Source organism: Pinus tabuliformis, chromosome 3_1 (assembly GCF_031772625.1).
Source record: "Pinus tabuliformis cultivar Carrire ecotype Pingquan chromosome 3_1, CPIR1, whole genome shotgun sequence".
Lineage (NCBI taxonomy): Eukaryota > Viridiplantae > Streptophyta > Pinopsida > Pinales > Pinaceae > Pinus > Pinus tabuliformis.
In genome coordinates this window covers 496,241,664-496,260,811 of record NC_142301.1, presented here as the reverse complement: position 1 = coordinate 496,260,811, position 19,148 = coordinate 496,241,664, and the positions used below count along the sequence as shown (strand labels likewise).

The 19,148-nt window shown below is 38.9% G+C and overlaps 1 protein-coding gene across 5 annotated transcripts in view; it reads left to right on the top strand.

Annotated features, from left to right (window-relative positions):
- BGAL17 (beta-galactosidase 17) overlaps positions 1-18,570 on the top strand; it is a 434,395-nt gene extending 415,825 nt beyond the window's left edge. For 4 of the 5 annotated variants that reach the window (XM_089411528.1, XM_089411525.1, XM_089411523.1 and 1 more), the window contains one exon: positions 18,115-18,570. In XM_089411528.1, the coding sequence (XP_089267654.1) occupies positions 18,115-18,133 (19 nt within the window). In that variant the 3' untranslated portion in view covers positions 18,134-18,570. Of the gene's footprint in view, positions 1-11,806; positions 12,241-18,114 lie in introns of those variants that run through there. The other variant, XM_089411526.1, reaches the window with a different exon arrangement.
- The last annotated feature ends 578 nt before the right edge of the window (positions 18,571-19,148 follow it).

The window sequence follows — 19,148 nt, the reverse complement described above, 5'->3', positions numbered from 1 at the left end:
TAGCCCTAGAAGACGAAACGCCAAATTGTGGGCCCCGTTTTTGGGTAAGTTGGTACATCAACTTCCCGGGGTCGCGAATTGGTCGTACTATCTCCGTTTGACCCGCATGATAGCCCGTTGGAAAGATCTTTCCGAGGACTACGATTGAAAAGACAATTTTTAGTTAGAAAAATCACTGGCGGTGGATTTCCCAAAAAACGTCGTTTAGGGCCTCAAAACGGCTCCGGAAGTTTAGGACCCGAAAAACTGCTAAAAATAGTAAACTGTGCTATAATTAAGGAAACAGAAAAACTGAAAGAGACAGTTGTGGGGTTCCAAATGGGATAGGTGGGTGGCCACCAACATCCACCTGGATCATTCCTCCCCCCTTAGGAAGCAATGGTCCCCATTGCGTTGAGTTCCTCCCTGAGATGAGGAAGCTTCTGCTGAGCTGGGTCTCTGGTGAGCTGTTCTGCAATCTTTGATGTGTCCAGAAATGGTGGGGAGCATGGTCGGCGACGGTCCACATTGAACACTCGGTGCAAGCGAAGGAATGGAGGAATGTTGTGCTTCAAAGCATTGTTTCCCATAGCCTTGTTACTGGTGTAAGGACCATGTCGAAGTGGTCTAAGTTTCTGATGGGTTCTGGTAAGGCGCTCCCTCTGCAAATGTAACCAAACTTTGTCGCCCACCTGAAACTTGTGTGGTACCCCTCCGGGTAAGGAGAATTTGTTCCTGTGTTCTGTCACGACTGTATCCCTCTGTTGCTGCTGCTGTGTGGAGGAACCCTTCGCGGGGGTCATGGATGTAGCAACGATCTTCCCCTTACTTTGGGAGCGAACCAGACAGAAAATAAATTTCCTAGTCTGTGAGATGAGCTTGCTGCCTTTCTTAGCAGTGATCAAAGAGGTGGCGGTAGGTGGGGCTACCTCCGGTATCCTGTATAATGAATTATCCAAAGAAATGATGACAACGCGAGGCCTTGACTCATACACAGCATGTCGCCTCCACAAGTATGGTTGGCCTAATAGTACATCACAAACATCCAGAGGTGTAACATCACACAATACCTCGTCTGTGAAGGGCTTGATGCTGTAGGGAAGGCGGCATTGCTGGCGAACTTTGAGATCTCGTCCTTCGTGAAGCCAACCGACACTGTACGGCTGTGGGTGTGGTGTAGTTGGTAGGGCCAACTGCTTCACGACCTCTGCTGAAATGAGGTTCTTTTGGCTGCCACTGTCGACAATGAATTGCAGTGGCGAACCCTTCACCCACATCTGTGAGTGGAAAAGACGTTCCCCCTCCTCTGGATCTTCGGGCTCATTTTTCTGGATCTTGGCAGTAGCAACAGTGGCGCTGGGATCCACATCAATGATTTGCTTTCCTTTGTCATTCCCCTTGTTGGGTTCTGACTCAGAGTCGGAACATGCATCTGATTCGGAAGCCTTCAACTCGGCCACCAGCGACTACTTGGTCCGACACTCACTTGTGTTATGAGTGGGACTCTTGTGGAACTCACACCACTTTCCCGTGTCCTTCTTCGGCTTCGTGGTGTTGTTCTTTTCTTGTGGCTTCGACGAGTTGTCTTGGGTCACCCTGCCTTGGCTTTGTCCTTTGGGCTTTGGATTTGTAGATCCAAAGTCTCGCTTCTTCTGTTTGAACTTTTGCTCGATTTTGACAACATATCGGTATGCTGTGCCGAGTGGGGAGATGTTCAAGAACTCCATCTCTTCCTGGATGTATCTGTGTAGACAGCGACAGTATTTGAGTACCAGATGCAGCTCAAAATCTTTGATACCCAATTGTGTGCGAAGGGTATGAAAAATGTTTGTGAACTCCGACACATCTTGGTCTCGTCCCTATCGCAGTGTGGTCCATTTGATGTATTTGTCCTCATAGTTTTTGACAGGGTAGTACTGCTCCTTGATGGCATCCTGAAAGTCATTCCAAGTGGGTGCGGCTGAAAACAGTGAGCCTGTACTTTCATCCTTCTGTTCGCAGTAGGTTTCCCACCAGTCCTTGACGTGGGGGGCTGTTTTTAGAAGAGCGAAAACAATCTTTTCTCGACTTGAAAATTCATGAACAGAAAAATACCCATCGAGCAGATTTAACCATTTATCTACGGCATCTGCGTCTATTTGACCCTCGAAGATGGGGATTTCAAAATTAACTTGTACCTTAAATGGTGTGGCATTTCCAGAGTAGCTGTTGGAAGCCGATGAGTCGCCTCTAGGTAGCCGCTGAAGGATTTGGGCAAAGCTGTCCATCATCGCGTTCCTTTGTCGCTCGAGGGCTTCTTCGAGCAAGATTTTGATAGGATCTCCTACCCCCTCGTTTTTGTTCTCATCCGCCATGGGAGGTTGTCGAGATTTGCAAGGCTGGTCTTGCAAGGGTTCGACCAGTTCTAGACCTAACTCCTTATATCCCGACCTCGTTGGGGACATGCAAAGAAAAACAGAGAAAAAGCAGACTGCTCTGATACCACTGATCCAGATTTAAACAAGAACGCAATAAAATACAGAGATAACCATAAAGACAAACATGCAGCGGAAATAATACTTCATTTCATTACTGTAAAATACTAAAATATGCTTACAAATAGAAATGGAAATAACCCAGCTAGGGCGATGGTAGCTTATCTCTGAGAAGAGATGTGTCGGCTACATGCCTCTAAACTGTTCTCCAAAAACTGTGTTACAATGAGGCTCGAGGGCCTATTTATTGTTGAGAAACAATGGAAAACCCTTCACATTCCAAAACCTAACCCTAGAAGATGAAACGCCAAATTGTGGGCCCCGTTTTTGGGTAAGTTGGTACATCAACTTCCCGGGGTCGCGAATTGGTCGTACTATCTCCGTTTGATGCGCATGATAGCCCGTTGGAAAGATCTTTCTGAGGACTACAACGAAAAAGACAATTTTTAGAAAGAAAAATCACTGGCGGTGGATTTCCCAAAAAACGCCGTTTAGGGCCTCAAAACGGCTCCGGAAGTTTAGGACCCGAAAAACTGCTAAAAATAGTAAATTGTGCTATAATTAAGGAAACAGAAAAACTGAAAGAGACAGTTGTGGGGGTCCAAATGGGATAGGTGGGTGGCCACCAACATCCACCTGGATCAATAGGCATCAATGGGAAACCACACATGTCACAAGAATTTTCCATCAAAAACACTGCCATATTGACATCAATGACAACTTAGATTAACAATCTCTCCATTTGTCATTGATGGCAATATTCTTCTTCTCTCCCCCTTTGACATCAATGTCAAAGGAGTGCACAAGGACTCCCCCTGTCGAGCTGCTCCCCCTGTCAAACTGTTGTTCTTTATGAATATAATATTTTTATGGGTATGTTACTACCCCTGTCATGGTGCTCTTCTTTTTACTCAAGATAGAAGGATCGCTGCCTCATCATCAACTAGCACATTATCCCCTCTTCATGTCTCATAACTTCTTCATAATGCTTAAGTATGCTCCACTTCAATGCTTCAAATAGTCATGCACCAAATGTCCAAGTCCTTTTTTTTGTTTTTACCCCCCTATATGCTTCTACACTGTATTATGTTGTCTCCACATTTAGAATTAAGAGGCCTTCACAGTCTGAATCAAGAGAAAATGCCACAGAAATTTTCTTTCTCGCTATCTTTCTTCAAATCAGGATTCCTTTGTATCTCTGTGCTTCTCCTTAAGTTGTTGAGCTATATTCGAAAGCACAACATTCTCCCCCTCTTTTAATATTTAATCCTTGACTATCTTTTAAATTCTTTCTACTAGTTGACAACTTTTTGCAATGCTTCAATTATGCTAGATTCTTCCAACTACTCTTATTTCAAGCTCCATTCCCAGATGTGTTTGTTTGTTTGAAGGCTGCCTCTATTACTGTCCTTGATTTCCTGTTCTCACATCATATCCCTGAGTCGAGACATTCAACTTTTGTAATACCAACAACATAGTTATTTTCCCTATTTCTCTAGCATTGGATGGTCTTCTCCGCTACTCCAATTTATCCTTAGTGATCAAGTGGAAAAACATCTTCATTAGCAGCCCAAAGAATGGTTACGAGATCATGTTCTTCAATGTAGTGCTCCTGAGAAATGATCTTTATCAAAGAATGATTGTTAATATAGCTTATCAAGGATTTCATAAGGATCCTTCCATGGATAGCTTCTGCAATAATGATAAAGAATAACAAGCTCCCCCTAACTGTATGCATGGTCTCTTTTTGCAGAATCCCATCATCAAACACTCGAAATATCAAGAATATCTTCATCAAGTCAACAACATGTGTTGTTGGCTGGAGAGTTCAAGGGACTTTCGGATTGTATTTGCTTCCTTCTCCATACTTGTGTAACTTTCTTATCTGGCATAGTTCTAGTTTGAGAAGGTTCCCAAATCAAGTTACAATTACGTGCCATATGACCAATGTTATGACACTTGAAGCATTCTATGTTGTTCATGAATAAGAATTCATGATTTCTTCCTGCAAAATTTCTTCTCGGAGATTGTTGGGGACCATAGTGTCTATCTTTGTGGTATGCCCTGCAATATTTTTCCATGTGTCCAAAGTTTGTACAAGAATAGCAATAACCAAGAAATATACTTTGGTACCTGGGAGAAGAAGGTTTCCTTGATGTACTTCTGAAGTATTTCTGCCTTGATATCCTTTGATTATAACCATTTCTTCTTGTGTACTTGACATCATCTACATTTCTTCTTGGAATAGGATTTCCTTCATTGTTGCCTTGACTCTTATCCTTGGCTTTGCTGGAACTGGGAGCATCAACATTTCTTTCTGGCTTCCTCACATCCTTTTTGTTTGAAGCATTATCATTCTTGCTTGAGGATTCTCCTTCATAACCAAGACTTGATTTATCAAATGAGGATCTTTGATGGTTGAGCATGTCATCCAAGGCTTGAGAGCTTTTCAAGAATTTGTCCATCCCTTCAACCTTTTTTCTGAGGGAGACAATCTCTTCTTCCAATCTTTCACAATCATTATTCTTCTTAGCAAGTTGTTTCTCAAACTCTTCCTTGATACGTATTGCTTCATTTGATTCTATTTTAAGGGAGATGATTTCATTATGAAGATTTCTTCATTTTCCTTAGCTAGATTGCTCTCCATTTCTGCTTCATCAACCCGTCCTTCTATGATTGCCAATGCTTCCATTGTCTTCTCAGATCCTTGTGCTCATTTCCTTGCTTCTTCTAGTTGTGATCTAAGGGAGGAGACCTCTTCCTTGTATTGACCAATCTTTGCTTCAAGTTTGTTCAAGCTCTGGTGCCTTTGTTCAAGGTGGCTTGACAAGTTATCTTCCTGTTTCTTTGCTTTATCCAATTGATTTGTCGTGTATATGACTTCTTCATGATGCTTTCTTTTGCTTTGATGAAATTCCTTCTTAAGCTTGGCAAGCTCTTCATCCCTTTCTTGTACTTGAAGCTTGACAAGGTCAACTTTCTTCCTTGTTTGGTCTTGGTCACCAGCTAGTGCTTTCTTATTGAGTTCCTCGTTTTCCTTTTTCAAATTGATAATCTCTTCCATGGCAGCCATAAGTTTAGTGAGGAGATCTTCTTCAAAATCTTTTTCATTCTCTTTTTCAGCTTCTATGATGGGTTCTGGATTTCCTTTTTGGTTTCCATTATCTTCTTGACTAGTGGTCATGGTCAATGCTCCTTTTGAGTGAAGGTCATGAAGTTTGTCCCATATACCCTTCGCTGACGAACATTTTCCTAAATTTTTCTTTATAGAATTTGGTAGCCCATTCAAGATTGCCTCCATTGCTTTTGCATTGTACTCCTTGGATTCTCCATCCATCATGCTATCAACAATCACTGATTTCCAGATTTCACTGCCTTGAGTCTTTAAGAAATTCCTCATTCTTGCTTTCCATATATCAAAGTTTCCATTGAACCATGGAGCCTTCACAAATTGATTGACTTCTATTTCAGTGGTAGAGGGAGACACATCTTTAGGAGGATTGGAGACTTTCTTCCTTGGCTTTGCCATTTGTGTTCTAGTGATCAACCGTCACGCTGTTAGACTTTAAGTGAAGGTACTGGCTCTGATACCAATTGTTGGAAACACTGGGCGGGGGGGGTGAATCAGTGTTCATTTTCAATTGTTATTTTTACCAGTTAAATCATTTATATTTAGAACACAAAATGAACAATAGGAATAAATGCTTTTATTAATATAATCTTTACAATAAATCACGAACAATATATATAAGGCTCCAACCTATTGCCAAGCACCAACTTGGTCTTTTGTGAGGCTCCAACCTCTAGGGCACCAACCCCAAGGGCTTCGACCCTATCTTGCCAAGGCACCAACGTTGGATTTAGGAGCAACAACTCCAAAGACACCAATCCTTCCAATTCTGAGGCACCAACCCCAAGGGCTCTGACCCTATCTTGTCAAGATATGTTTGGTAGTAATTCTTTGCTCCCAAAATCTTCTTCACTGAGTTCTGTCAATCTACAGCTTCACTGTAGTCTCCATGCTACATCATTAATGACAACCTATCTTCATATGAAGGAGTCTTCACAACTCTTCATATTGCCCACACAAAGTCTACAAAGTTACCTCTTACTGTCGCGATATCTTACTTCCAAGAAACAAACTCACAAACACTTTAATGTTGGTGCTATCTACTGCTCCCTTCAAATGATGACAAATGAAACTTTATTTCCTTTCACAAAATTGTTCTTCAAATTGCATTTTGTACTTCTTCCATAGATTAATTTATCACAGGTCTGAGCCTTTCAAAGATTAACCCAATCAACAAAATTGCTTCGTCCTTCGGCTTCCTTCGCTCCTGCTGGACCTTCGACTTCCTTCTATCCCGTTGAACCTACAACTTCCTTCTGTCCTGCTGGGCCTTTGGCTTCCTTGTGTCTTGCTGGACCTATGGCTTGCTACTTTCTCACTCGATCTTCGACTTCTTTTGTACCTTCATCGTCTACTAGACCTTTCACTTCTCGACCTTTCGACTTCTCGATCTTCGGTTTCCTCTGTCTCTTCAAGTTCATGAGTTGTGAACTTCTTTATTCTCTGTGATAGATGCCCGAAATCCGTTACCTGAAGTGAAGCGTTTCAACTTGTATATATATATGAGTTTCACCAATTACCAAAGGACACATGAATTTGGAAGGAGAGATCGACTTATGGATATTCATCCAATTACTCATAAACTTGTTTTATTTACGGAGGATTTCATATTATAATAGATGTCTGGCAGTCCCACATGCCACGTCATTGCTTAAATCACAATCACAACTTCATAAAACTTCTGTAATCGCAACCCTTTAGCTTCACGATATAACATTGCCGATGCCCCTATTTCCAAATGAGCAGATGCAATGTGATATTAAACAATTGTTAATAAATATGTTGGGTCCACAATTCTATCGCAATCAACAGTTTTCCATCATTACATCTCTTCAAGACTTGCGATATGCGATATTTATTTAGGACGTATTATAATGGTGCATCGGGTCCGCATACTATCACAATTGGGGTTTCGACGTGATAAGGCTTTAAAGCTTGCAATGCACTAGATGCGATATTTCAATAGAGTTGTTACCATAAAATGATCGGGTCCGCAGTACATATCGCAATCAGCGGATTTCAATGTGGCAAGACTTTAAAGAGGCTTGCGATGTGGCAGATGCGATGTCATATTAAGACGTATTGTAATGGGGCTATCGGGTCCGTGTTACATATCGCAATCGGGGGTTTTAACATAACATCTCTTTAAGTCTTGCGATATGAAAGTTCCGATAGGCGGATGCGATATTACGTTAGGGTTGTTACCATACACTGATCGGGTCCGCATATTATATCGCAATCTATGGTTTGCGAGACTTCGACTGGCACGCGGATTAAAAGGGCTTTAACCCCCGCAGTTGACTATGATCTAAGAGTTGAATATGAGATCGACGGTTAGGATTGAGTGCGGGACTTTAGCCACGATCAAGGAAATCTATACTTTCCTACCCCCACAGTTGCTAATCACCATCGATCTAACAGATCTGACGATTCAGATCTATTCCTCTGCCATTCTTCTTCCGCAGGCACTAGGGTTTGATCTCCGTCGTTCATTTCTTGACTCCATTATATTGCAATCGGGGGTTTGGGCAATGTTTACATAACTTGATATAATGGAACCGCCGATAAAGTTCCTCCGATATAAATTCTTTGATGCAGTGTTATCACATGGTTTTATTCTTGGGTTCTTGCTCCTCTGACTTCTCTTCACTCTTCTGCTCTTCCGATAGTTGTTGCTCCTGTGGCTTATCTTCTTGTGACCTCCGATAACTCTGTTTATGCTCCTCGACTGTTTTCTTCCTATCGGTTCTTCTTGGGCATATATTACATGCGATACTTCTGATATGGCTCCTTCGATGTTTTCTTCTTTACTCCTCTGGTATCGTTGTTGCTCTTTGTTCTTCCGATAACACTTACCCTTGGGCATATGCGATAACCTGCGTCCTTGATGGCTTTTGATGAACTCTTCCTCTTACTCTTTGGCTTCATGGCTTCTCCTCTTTACTCTTTCTCTTTCTCTTCTGATGGCTTCCAATATCTTTTCTCCTCGGTTCCATTGTTTCTATTATGTTTGTATTCAATCCTTGGATCCTCCATGAGCAGTATTATGATCAATGGGCATCATTGGGAAACCACACATGTCACAAGAATTTTCCATCACAAACGTTGCCATATTGACATCAATGACAACCTAGATTAACAAGGGGTTGCGAGACAGAGGTATGGAATCCAAACTCTCAAAACATCCAGCGTTGTAGTTACAAAGGCTAAAATTGGGAATCTACTGGACAACCTGAGAACCGATATCCTGAGCACATTATCATCACAGCTAGACGTGTTGCAGGCAAAGCAAAAGTAGATGGAAGGAGAAAAGGCCATGTCTATTTTCTGCCCTCAATGCAGGAAGAAGCAATCATTGAAGGAATGTCCATTACATTTTGTGGAGGCTTGTGCTATATGTGAACAGAGTCATTCCATGAGCACTTGCCCGTCTCTTCTTGGATTGAAGGCAATCTTTTCGGGGACGAATGAAGAAGCAAAACAACTTTATTTTATGGGATCAAGGAAGCCATGGTAACCACTGTTGATGAGGTAAATCCCCTCTACGGATAGAGGCGATCCCTACTAGCCCAGCAAGGGTCTAGCAACAATCAAACAATGCTGCTATGCATGTTCCTAATTACAATTAAACAAGAGGTAAAGAGCACCTACTTGGATTCCAGCGCTGTCGTTTGACGAAGAGATGTTGCCTTCGCTCCTTCGCTTTGGCTGGTCACAATCCTCTGCGATCTCCGCGAATAGATACCTGCACACACGAAGAGGAAACAAACGCAAGAGTGAAATCTAGTAAAAGCAACCATACATCAGTCAGAAAAGATGTAATTCACATTTAACCATTGCAAGTACAAATGAGAATGGAACAATAATAGCAGTCATCTATTATTAATCAGAATAGAGAAGAGTACAACCAAATGTTCTGACGTCGGTAACCTTCTCAGGAGGGGCCAGTCAGCATGTATCTCAAGCATTCACCTTTGAGGATGATTCTCCCAGGACAAACAACTCTCTCTCACATACACAAAACAACCTTCCCTAAGCAATCAATCACTTCCACACCTAGCACACCAAATACCTATAGTAGCAGCAATCTGAGCACTATAAGCTCTATACAATCCAAGCTATGTCTAACTAGCTGCTCATGGTAATGGTGGAAGTATATGTAGGAGAAGGAGCCTCCTAAAAGGGTGGAAGGATGAGCTTATCTCCAAGGGAAGTGGTTGCAAAGGGTCGAACAGACATGCCAGAGAAGGGAGTCGACATTCACAAAGCTAACAACCAAGCCTGGAGTTATCTGGAAGGCTGGTTGTTTGAACAAATTCGCCCAAACTGGATCAGCGCGGATTATGAGGAAACTGACGCGATGTCGCCGCGTCCACATAACTAGGACAGTCATGTCAGCGCGGAAGAACACGGGAAAGGCGCGCTGGCGACCAGCGCGGAAAAGTGATGTCCTTCCGAGCTAGCAGCGCGCGGGATACACTATGGAGCGCCAGTCATCGCGGGTATTTTTCAAACAGACGCGCTGATGAACAAAACTTTAGGAAAATGGGTTTTTTTGGGCCAGTTCAGAAGGCATGAAGCTTAGTGATTGGCACAGCAGGGTGACTGACAGGAAGGCAGTGACAAATTACTGTGTAACAACCACGACCATCGAGTATGAATCAAGGTATGCCTCAAGACCCGTCTCAGTATTTTAATAATATAAACTTTGGTCAAGAGTTTGTACCTTTTTCACTCTCTTGGGCGTAGTCTTACCAGTATTCAATGCCCTGGCAACCCGGGTGTCCTCAATTTGGTCTGAATTCTTCATGGTCCCAGAATTGGCGTGGACCTCCTCCTCCTCCTTCAGGACAATTCTCCCAACCTATGCCACAACAGCAGCTACAACTGCCTGCTAATATGCCCACTAGTAATCCTCCTCTTCATCCTCAATTGCCTGTCCAACCCAATCCGAATCCAAATAACAAAGGGGCTCAATAGGTTGAGACACTCAACCTCCCTGCATATAGTATTGCCACTATGGAATGTAATGAATTAAATCTTCGATCTGGTCAAGTGGTCAATACTCAGACTTCACCTATAATTGTTGAGCATACCGATGATGAAGTCTCATAACTAGAACAAAGAACGATAGGGGATGAGCCAACGCAGATTCCTACAAAGCAAAAAACTCCTTCACAAACTTTTGCTACTAGAGGGTGTCAGACTGGTCCACCCTATCTTGAAATATTATCTTTGAGCAAACAAAGTACATCATAAATTTGAATTTTTGGGAGAATTACAGAATTTATTTGTTAAAATTCTGTTACTTCAGGGTATGAAGGATGTACCAATTTATGCTAAGACAATTAAAAAATATTGTTCTAAGAAACCTGATAGAAAACCAAAGGACTCACTTAGTATTCATGTCATGGGAAATTTTCAGATATAATGTTGGGAAATCTATACCTGTCAAATATAAGGATCCTGGGAATCTGATTCTGACAGTGTAGATTAATGGGGTGGATATCCGAAATGTACTAGTAGATTTTGGGGGCAACAATTAATGTTATAACCTCTGCAACTGTGATTACCTTGGGTTTGTGGAACCTGAAACCAACTCCCACCATCTTAGAATTGGCGGATTGGTTTACTATTAGACCAGTAGGGAAGCTAGAAGATATCACTATTTCGGTTGACTCATGGAAATACCTCGTTGACCTTCTAGTTTTACATACCCAATCCCCAACGGATGGGCACCCTTTGATTTTAGGAAGACCTTGGCTCGCAATTGCAGATGCTTACATTGGGTGTTAGTCTGGAAACATGGTAATATCCAATGGAGAAGTTACAAAGAACCTTATCCTTTACCCACTGCAGAACCGAGTCCATCAAATAAACTCAGATTTACCTTGATTCAAAATTCTCTACCTACCAAAGAGCCTGAATTTGAGGATGAAGAAATTAGACCAGTCCTTACCATCAGCGAGGGTTTGGGTCTTGAAAATGTCATTCATTTCCATTACACTTTCACTATTATGTCCATTATATCATCTCTATTTCACCTCCATTTCACTACTCTGTCACTACATTCATCTCACTTTCATTATCATTGGGCCACATTTATGTTTTTCCAAACGTTATTAATTCTTAGCCTTTTTAAGTAAATTTGTGGTTTAAAATTAGGAAATAATGTGCATATGCTTATACCTAACAAGTGGGTTGAGATTGTTGACATGTGTAGGTCAAAATGAGACTTCTAGAAGACCTTTATGTGGCACTCTAAGGCCAAATTCGAATTTGAGTGGAAAGAATCATGGGATCATAAGGATGTGTGTCACATCTCCTAATTGTATTGAAATTCTAAGAAGACGTGTCTTATCAGTTCCTATTTTGATTAGGACTCTAGAGGTAGAGGGAGAGATTCATGGACTCTCATTAATGAGATGACTTCTCATCTTTTTGTATAAATAGGAGATTTCTCTCTTTCATTTGTTAGTTTGTTAGTCTTAGCTTAGCTTGGAGTTTATAGTTCTTCCTCGATGGCTTTGGAGAGCTTTGTTGTACTTTGTAATGTTAAAGAATTTGAATAAAGCTTTGATGTTCTCAACATGGAAGGAGATGTGAAGTAGATGTTATGGAGCACATTAGAATGTAAGGTAGAGTGGATTTTATTTTGTAATTATGCTTTGTTTTCATTCATGTATGTCAATTTATTGCTTTCAAGTTTGATAGTTTAGATTTTCCATTCATGCAATTTTAATTCATGCAAGTGTGTTCAATCGGTTGATTGTAGATTAGTTTTTATTTACATGTTTTTGCATCAAATAGTGACATGAAATTTGCCTCTCCGCTGAACTTTTTTTTAGGCTTTTCAATTTTAGTTATGCTTTGATTTCAGTCTTATTTATTTGCTGTTGTTAGTTTAGATATCAAATTCTTCATGTCATTTGACGTTATCTCCAGAGCCATGGCTTAACCCCGAAAAGCTACTTGGCGAGCTATCGGATTATGAGTGAAGTGATTTGATTTTACATTCATCTCTGCAATTATATATCAGGTTCTTCATGTTATTGATGTTATCTTTAGAGCCATGGCTTAACCCCGAAAATCTACTTGGCGAGCTATCGGATTATAAGTGAAGTGACTTGATTTTACTTTCATTTGCAAGTAGGTAATTTAGATATCAGGTTCTTCATGTTATTGACGTTATCTCCAAAGCCATGGCTTAACCCTGAAAAGCTATTTGGCCAGCTATTAGATTATAAGTGAAGTGACTTGATTTTACTTTCATTTGCAAGTAGGCAATTTAGATATCAATTCTTCATGTTATTGACGTTATCTTTGGAGCCATGGCTTAACCCCGAAAAGCTACTTGGCGAGCTATCAGATTATAAGTGAAATAAATAGATCTTGCTTTCGTTAGTCTGCAATTTTTGGTTTGTTTGAGTGCAATAGTTTAGATTTTATTTCTGTAATTAGATGAGCAGCAGAGATAGTGATTTCATAATCAGTATTTCATATTTTGTTTGATTTAAGTAGCTGCATATTTACATTCTTGTTTAAGTATTAATAGCATGTTTTGAGATCTTTTGAAGTGCTAAATTTTGGAAGCTACCATAAGGGACATAAACCTTGTCTTGAAATCTACATGCATACTTAACCTTTAAAAGTATTCTTAAGACCTTAGAATAAGATTTCCATTTTCGTTAAACACTTTAGGAAACCAACAGGAACAAAACCCCAAAAACAACATAAACTATAAAACAACGAAGTAAGAAAAAGGTTAACTAAGCACATATGGTGCACCACACTTCATCAGTGTACGATACCCGGATTGATAATTTATGTAGAGCAATTTAAGACGTTAAATTGACTAGAAATTTTGGCGTCGTTGCCGGGGAAGTGTAATTAGGAGACCTTACTTCTTACATCTAATTTTTTTTTAATAATTCTTGAATATGCTCTCCTCCTGCACTTTGTGTGATCTGGAGGATCAGAAAAATAATTGTTATGTAAAAAAAAATAATAATTTCTTGAGTATGCTCTCCTCCTGCACTTTGTGTGATCTGGAGGATTAGAAAAAGGAGTAAAAAAAAAATAAAGGGGAGAAAAAATAAACATCATCATTTCGATTGATTCAAAAAAAAAGTTAAAAAAATATAATAAAAAAAAATAATGAAATTCAACTGCTTTGATAGGTTTAGTTGTCCAAGATTGACTGGGTATGGTCTGTAGTGGTCCTCAAAACATTGTGTCCTGTTTTAATAAAAGTCTGCAAAGTAGTTGCAGAATGCAGTATGATTCCGCAGCTAATTGTGAATTTCGCAGCTAATTTCAAGGTTTAATAGGGTACAGGCATCCAATGAAGAAACCGACCACATGGTCATCTCCAGAATTGTCCCGACATGGATCCTATCCTAGTCACCCAACCTAGATTGATAAAAAATCAGCTTAAGATCTCAGTGAAAGTCCTGTTTTTAGTATATTTTACTTGAAGTCTTTGCTGCCTGAAATTGAAAATCATTAATCCTTCTTATAAAAATTTACAATTTCAAAAAAAAAAAAAAACAACTAATCAATGGTTATCCCCAATTCTAGTCTCCACTGTGGCTTCAATAGAAATCTGCATTCTTGTTTGAAGCTTTGACCTTAAAACAAACCTGCAAGAACATTTAAAAAAAAAATCAAAAGTGCAAATTCGACAGATAGAATTGCTTGGATTGTTGTAAAGAAAAATAAGATGAGAAAAAAAAACTCTTGTATGGCTTTCAAAATAGTGTTTGTAGTTTCCTTGGGTTGGTGTTATGAATTGCTCGCAGATATCAACAAAAGTGTTGAAATGGCTGTTGCAAAACGAAGAGAGTTGGAATATTTTTCAAATAATCTAGATCATAAATGTATAGCACACAAAATGGGATTAGAATATCTTGTGAAGATGCTTTCAAAGCATCTTGAAACTGTAATTAAGTTATCATCCCAGGCCTTCAGTCATTTACCAACAAAACTATTACTGATATTGAAACAGAGTTGAGTCGACTTGGAAAACCGATTGCTTATGATGCTGGAGGACAATTGTATGCCATTTTGGAGATTTTTTTCACTAATTCATACACTGAAAATACATCTGAAAACAATTTTTTCTCTCAAAAATTCATTTCACAGTCGAATGCAGCAACTCAGGAAAACGTAAAACACTAAAAAACGTCAAACTTCAACTGCACGATCTGGCCAAACGGAGATGAATTTGGGAAAAATAAAACATGGGTTTTTTCGCCAATAGGGTCAGTTAGATAACCCAGAAATCGTTTTAAGAAATTCGTGGCGGTTTGAGAGAATTTCTCGGTTCTCTGAAGCCTCTTTTTTCCTGCCGCGTGAAGAAAAACGGATTTTAATTAATGAACAGGCTGTGATTTAATTCGGCAAGGGAATTCTGATTTAGGAATCAACTATGTGCTGGCATCTAACCTTACTCCACCACGTCTCCCGCCCTTAATGCCTCCCGTCTTTAATAAGCTTGCACTTGACTCTCACACCTGTTTAGAGACGTATCCCAATTGAACACGATGCTTCTCCATTGCACCCATTTAATGGCTATTCCTATGTTCTTTCGTTCTTGTAGGTTACTTGGCATTGTACTCACTAAAATAGCGGCACAGGAGTTGGTACTCGTGGATCTTGTCTTCATTGACAAGTTCTGTGTACATGTTTGATTTTATTATGACGTGCCTGGCAGTCTAACTATACTTTCAGCCAAAACTCTGCAATGAAACAATCTCTGTCAACTCGTAATCCCATGAAAAGCACTAATCAAGCTCATGACTATTTTCCACTTCATCTTTATCAAACTGTACTTACAGCTAGGTTGGATTATATGCTTTGGTTTCACCTCGCTGAGATTGATCCAACCATTAAAGCTCCTGAGCAGCGAGTATTTGACATCATAATAAATGACAAAAATATACATCAGATATCCTTAAGGAAGTGGGGAGCTTTGCTGCTGTTTGGTGGCAGTATACTGTAAGCAATTTGAATAAATCAACAATTAGTATACAACTGAATCCAGTTTCTAGAATTCCTTTAATCAGTAGTCTTGAGACTGTCTTTTAGCTATGGAATGTAGCCTGATTCCGCAGCGATTTTCATACTTCTATAGGTTATAGGAGTCAAGAGACGAAACAAACCACATGGGTAGCTGGGAAAATGTCAGTACATGGATGGTGTCCTATTCATTTGATCCAAATCAATGAAAAAACCCTGGTCAAATGATAGTCAAAGTCTGTGTTATCACTAAGTCGCCACACTAAGTCGCCGCATGTCAAAAAAAAAAATTGAATTAATGAGATGAATAAATTATTTGCTCACTTTTCTGAAAGTATTGATTAATTTTGGACCGATGATGAAAGATGAATGGCTAACTTTTTATTCAAGATTTTTAGCTACAGAAACTGTGCACATTCCGTCGCTAAAGTCCAATTTCGCAGCTAAACATCAATTTGCAGCTGAAAGACCTCATTGTTCAAATCAACCTAACTTTCTCATACAAAATCAGATTTTGATGATTCAAGTATCGTTGGAAAGATCTCAACAAGATCTACACAATGAGAAATCCATCATTGGAGTTTGAAACGATAAATAATGAAATAAATTGCTGAAAAGAAGCAACATTCAACTTGAGGCACTAATTCCAAAACATGTATAAATTCTTTTGATTTTTCCTTTAAGAATTTGTTTCATTAATACAAATTCTTAGTTTTGTGTGTAAATGTCATAACTAGAGAGATTGATCACCTCTCTTCTTTGATAATCTTACATTCTATTGCAGAAGAAGTATTAGTTTTTTTGCAGGTTCTAGGAGGGAGGACAAATGACTACAAGAGAATGGTGTCTCTCTAAGAGACCAATTTGTTTCATAAGAGGATGATCCGCAACAAAGAGGAAATATGTTGATGCAAAATCAGATCCAAACACTTGAAAAACTTTCAGATACTATTGTCTCCATCACATCCATACCTCATAATAAACCATTCACCTCATTTCACTCCATATTTTCCATTTACATTCACATACACTTTCCATCTCTTTTTGTCCATTTATAACCCACAAATAAAAGCAAGAAGTTCATTCACATGCTTACTGCCCATTGCCATTTCTGCTCTCCATTGCCATCTTCCATTTTCATCTTTCATTTCTTGTTATTTTCATTTCGCAAATAAGCCTTCCTTCAATGAAAATTATTGAGTCCATAGTCCTTTGAGTCTAAGTTCCTTGTAAAGACACTTTGAGGTTTGCATGCCTTAATGGCAAGTTCTCATGCTGACAAACAATGAGAATACATTAATGTCCCTTGTTCATCAGATCTTCTAGGTGACTCGACATCGGAAAAACTATTCGTACCTAGCAAGATGTGTTTGAGCATCTTGACTCTCATTGTCATCAATGGTGAGAGTTCTCGTGTTGACTTATGGCATCCTTTAATGGCCACTAAGTCAACAATTTTCTGCTATGTTCGACATCAGAACATCTTTTCACATAGTAGATATTGTGCCAATGAGGTTTGAAGACATGAAAACTATTATTATCAGCATTTTGGAGCAGATTCAACAAGTTTTAGTAGAAGCAATAAAAAAAGTAATCTTAACCCTTTATCCATGACTCCTCTTGTTCAGCCACTTGAAGAAGAATATGATCATAATTTTGCAGCCACCACACATACAACTCATACATTCCGAAGGGTAAGTTAAGGTACGTCATTTGCTAACTTTTTGACCATAGAATTCCATAAAAAGCTAGAATGATAATTGTTGGAAAAACATTTTTCTTCTTCATTTCATAAAATTGTCAATACCATCAGTTGGGGGGGAATACATTCATCTTCATATTTTTCCATGTCTATATCATATGCAGGAGCCTACATACTTTCAACATATATCAACTATTACATTGTTATTATGAGCATACAATGGTTTTTCAAAAAGTGTTTAAAGGATAAATTGGATACAAACAAAATCATGGTTGTCCCACAAGAACCAACTATCATGCAATCCAATAAAGATATACTTTGCAAACAATAATCAAAATATCATTATGAAAAGTTCAAAGATCAAAATAGAATGCGAGAAAAAAAAAAAAAAAAAAAAATTGGTTGTAACACAAGAACCAACCATGTTGCAATTCAAGTAAAACACTTTGCAAAAATATGAAGTTATCAAATGATAGCATGCAAAGTTAAGCCAAAGCTCAAGGATAAAAAAAAAGTTAATGTAATATATATTGCATCAGGACATGCAATAACATCAATTGGGGGGTATGTTGGGTCTTGAAAATGTCATTAATTTCTATTACACTTTCACTATTATGCCCATTATATCACCTCCATTTCACTACTATGTCACCACATTCATTCTACTTTCATTATCATTGGACCACATTTATGTTTTTCCAAACTTTATTAATTCTTAGCCTTTTTAAGTGAATTTGTGGTTAAAAATTAGGAAATAATGTGCATATGCTTATACCTAACAAGTGGGTTGAGATTGTTGACATGTGTAGGTCAAAAGGAGGCTTCTAGAAGACCTTTATGTGGCACTCTAAAGCCAAATTCGAATTTAAGTGGAAAGAATCATGGGATCATGAGGATATGTGTCACATTTCCTAATTGTATTGAAACTCTAAGAAGACATGTGTCTTATCAGTTTCTATTTTGATTAAGACTCTAGAGGTAGAGGGAGAGATTCATGGATTCTCATTAATGAGATGACTTCTCATCTTTTTGTATAAATAGGAGATATCTCTCCTTCATTTGTTAGCTTGTTAGTCTTAGCGTAGCTTGGAGTTTATAGTTCTTCCTTGATGGCTTTGGAGAGCTTTGTTGTACTTTGTAATTTTGAAGAATTTGAATAAAGCTTTGATGTTCTCAACATGGAAGGAGATGTGAAGTAGATGTTATGGAGCACATTAGAATGTAAGGTAGAGTAGATTTTATTTTGTAATTATGCTTTGATTTCATTCATGTATGTCAATTTATTGCTTTCAAGTTTGATAGTTTAGATTTTCCATTCATGCAATTTTAATTCATGCAAATGTGTTCAACTGGTTGATTGTAGATTAGTTTTTCTTTACATGTTTTTGCATCAAATAGTGATATGAGATTTGTTTCTCTGCTGAACTTTTTCTTAAGCTTTTCAATTTCAGTTATGCTTTGATTTCAGTCTTATTTATTTGTTGTTGTTAGTTAGTTTAGATATCAAATTCTTCATGTCATTTGACATTATCTCCAGAGCCATGGCTTAACCCCAAAAAGCTACTTGGCGAGCCATCAGATTATGAGTGAAGTGATTTGATTTTACTTTCATCTATGTAATTAAATATCAGGTTCTTCATATTATTGACGTTATCTCCAGAGCCATGGCTTAACCCCGAAAAGCTACTTGGCGAGCTATCGGATTATAAGTGAAGTGACTTGATTTTACTTTCATTTGCAAGTAGGTAATTTAGATATCAGGTTTTTCATGTTATTGACGTTATCTCCAAAGCCATGGCTTAACCGCGAAAAGCTAATTGACGAGGTATCAGATTATAAGTGA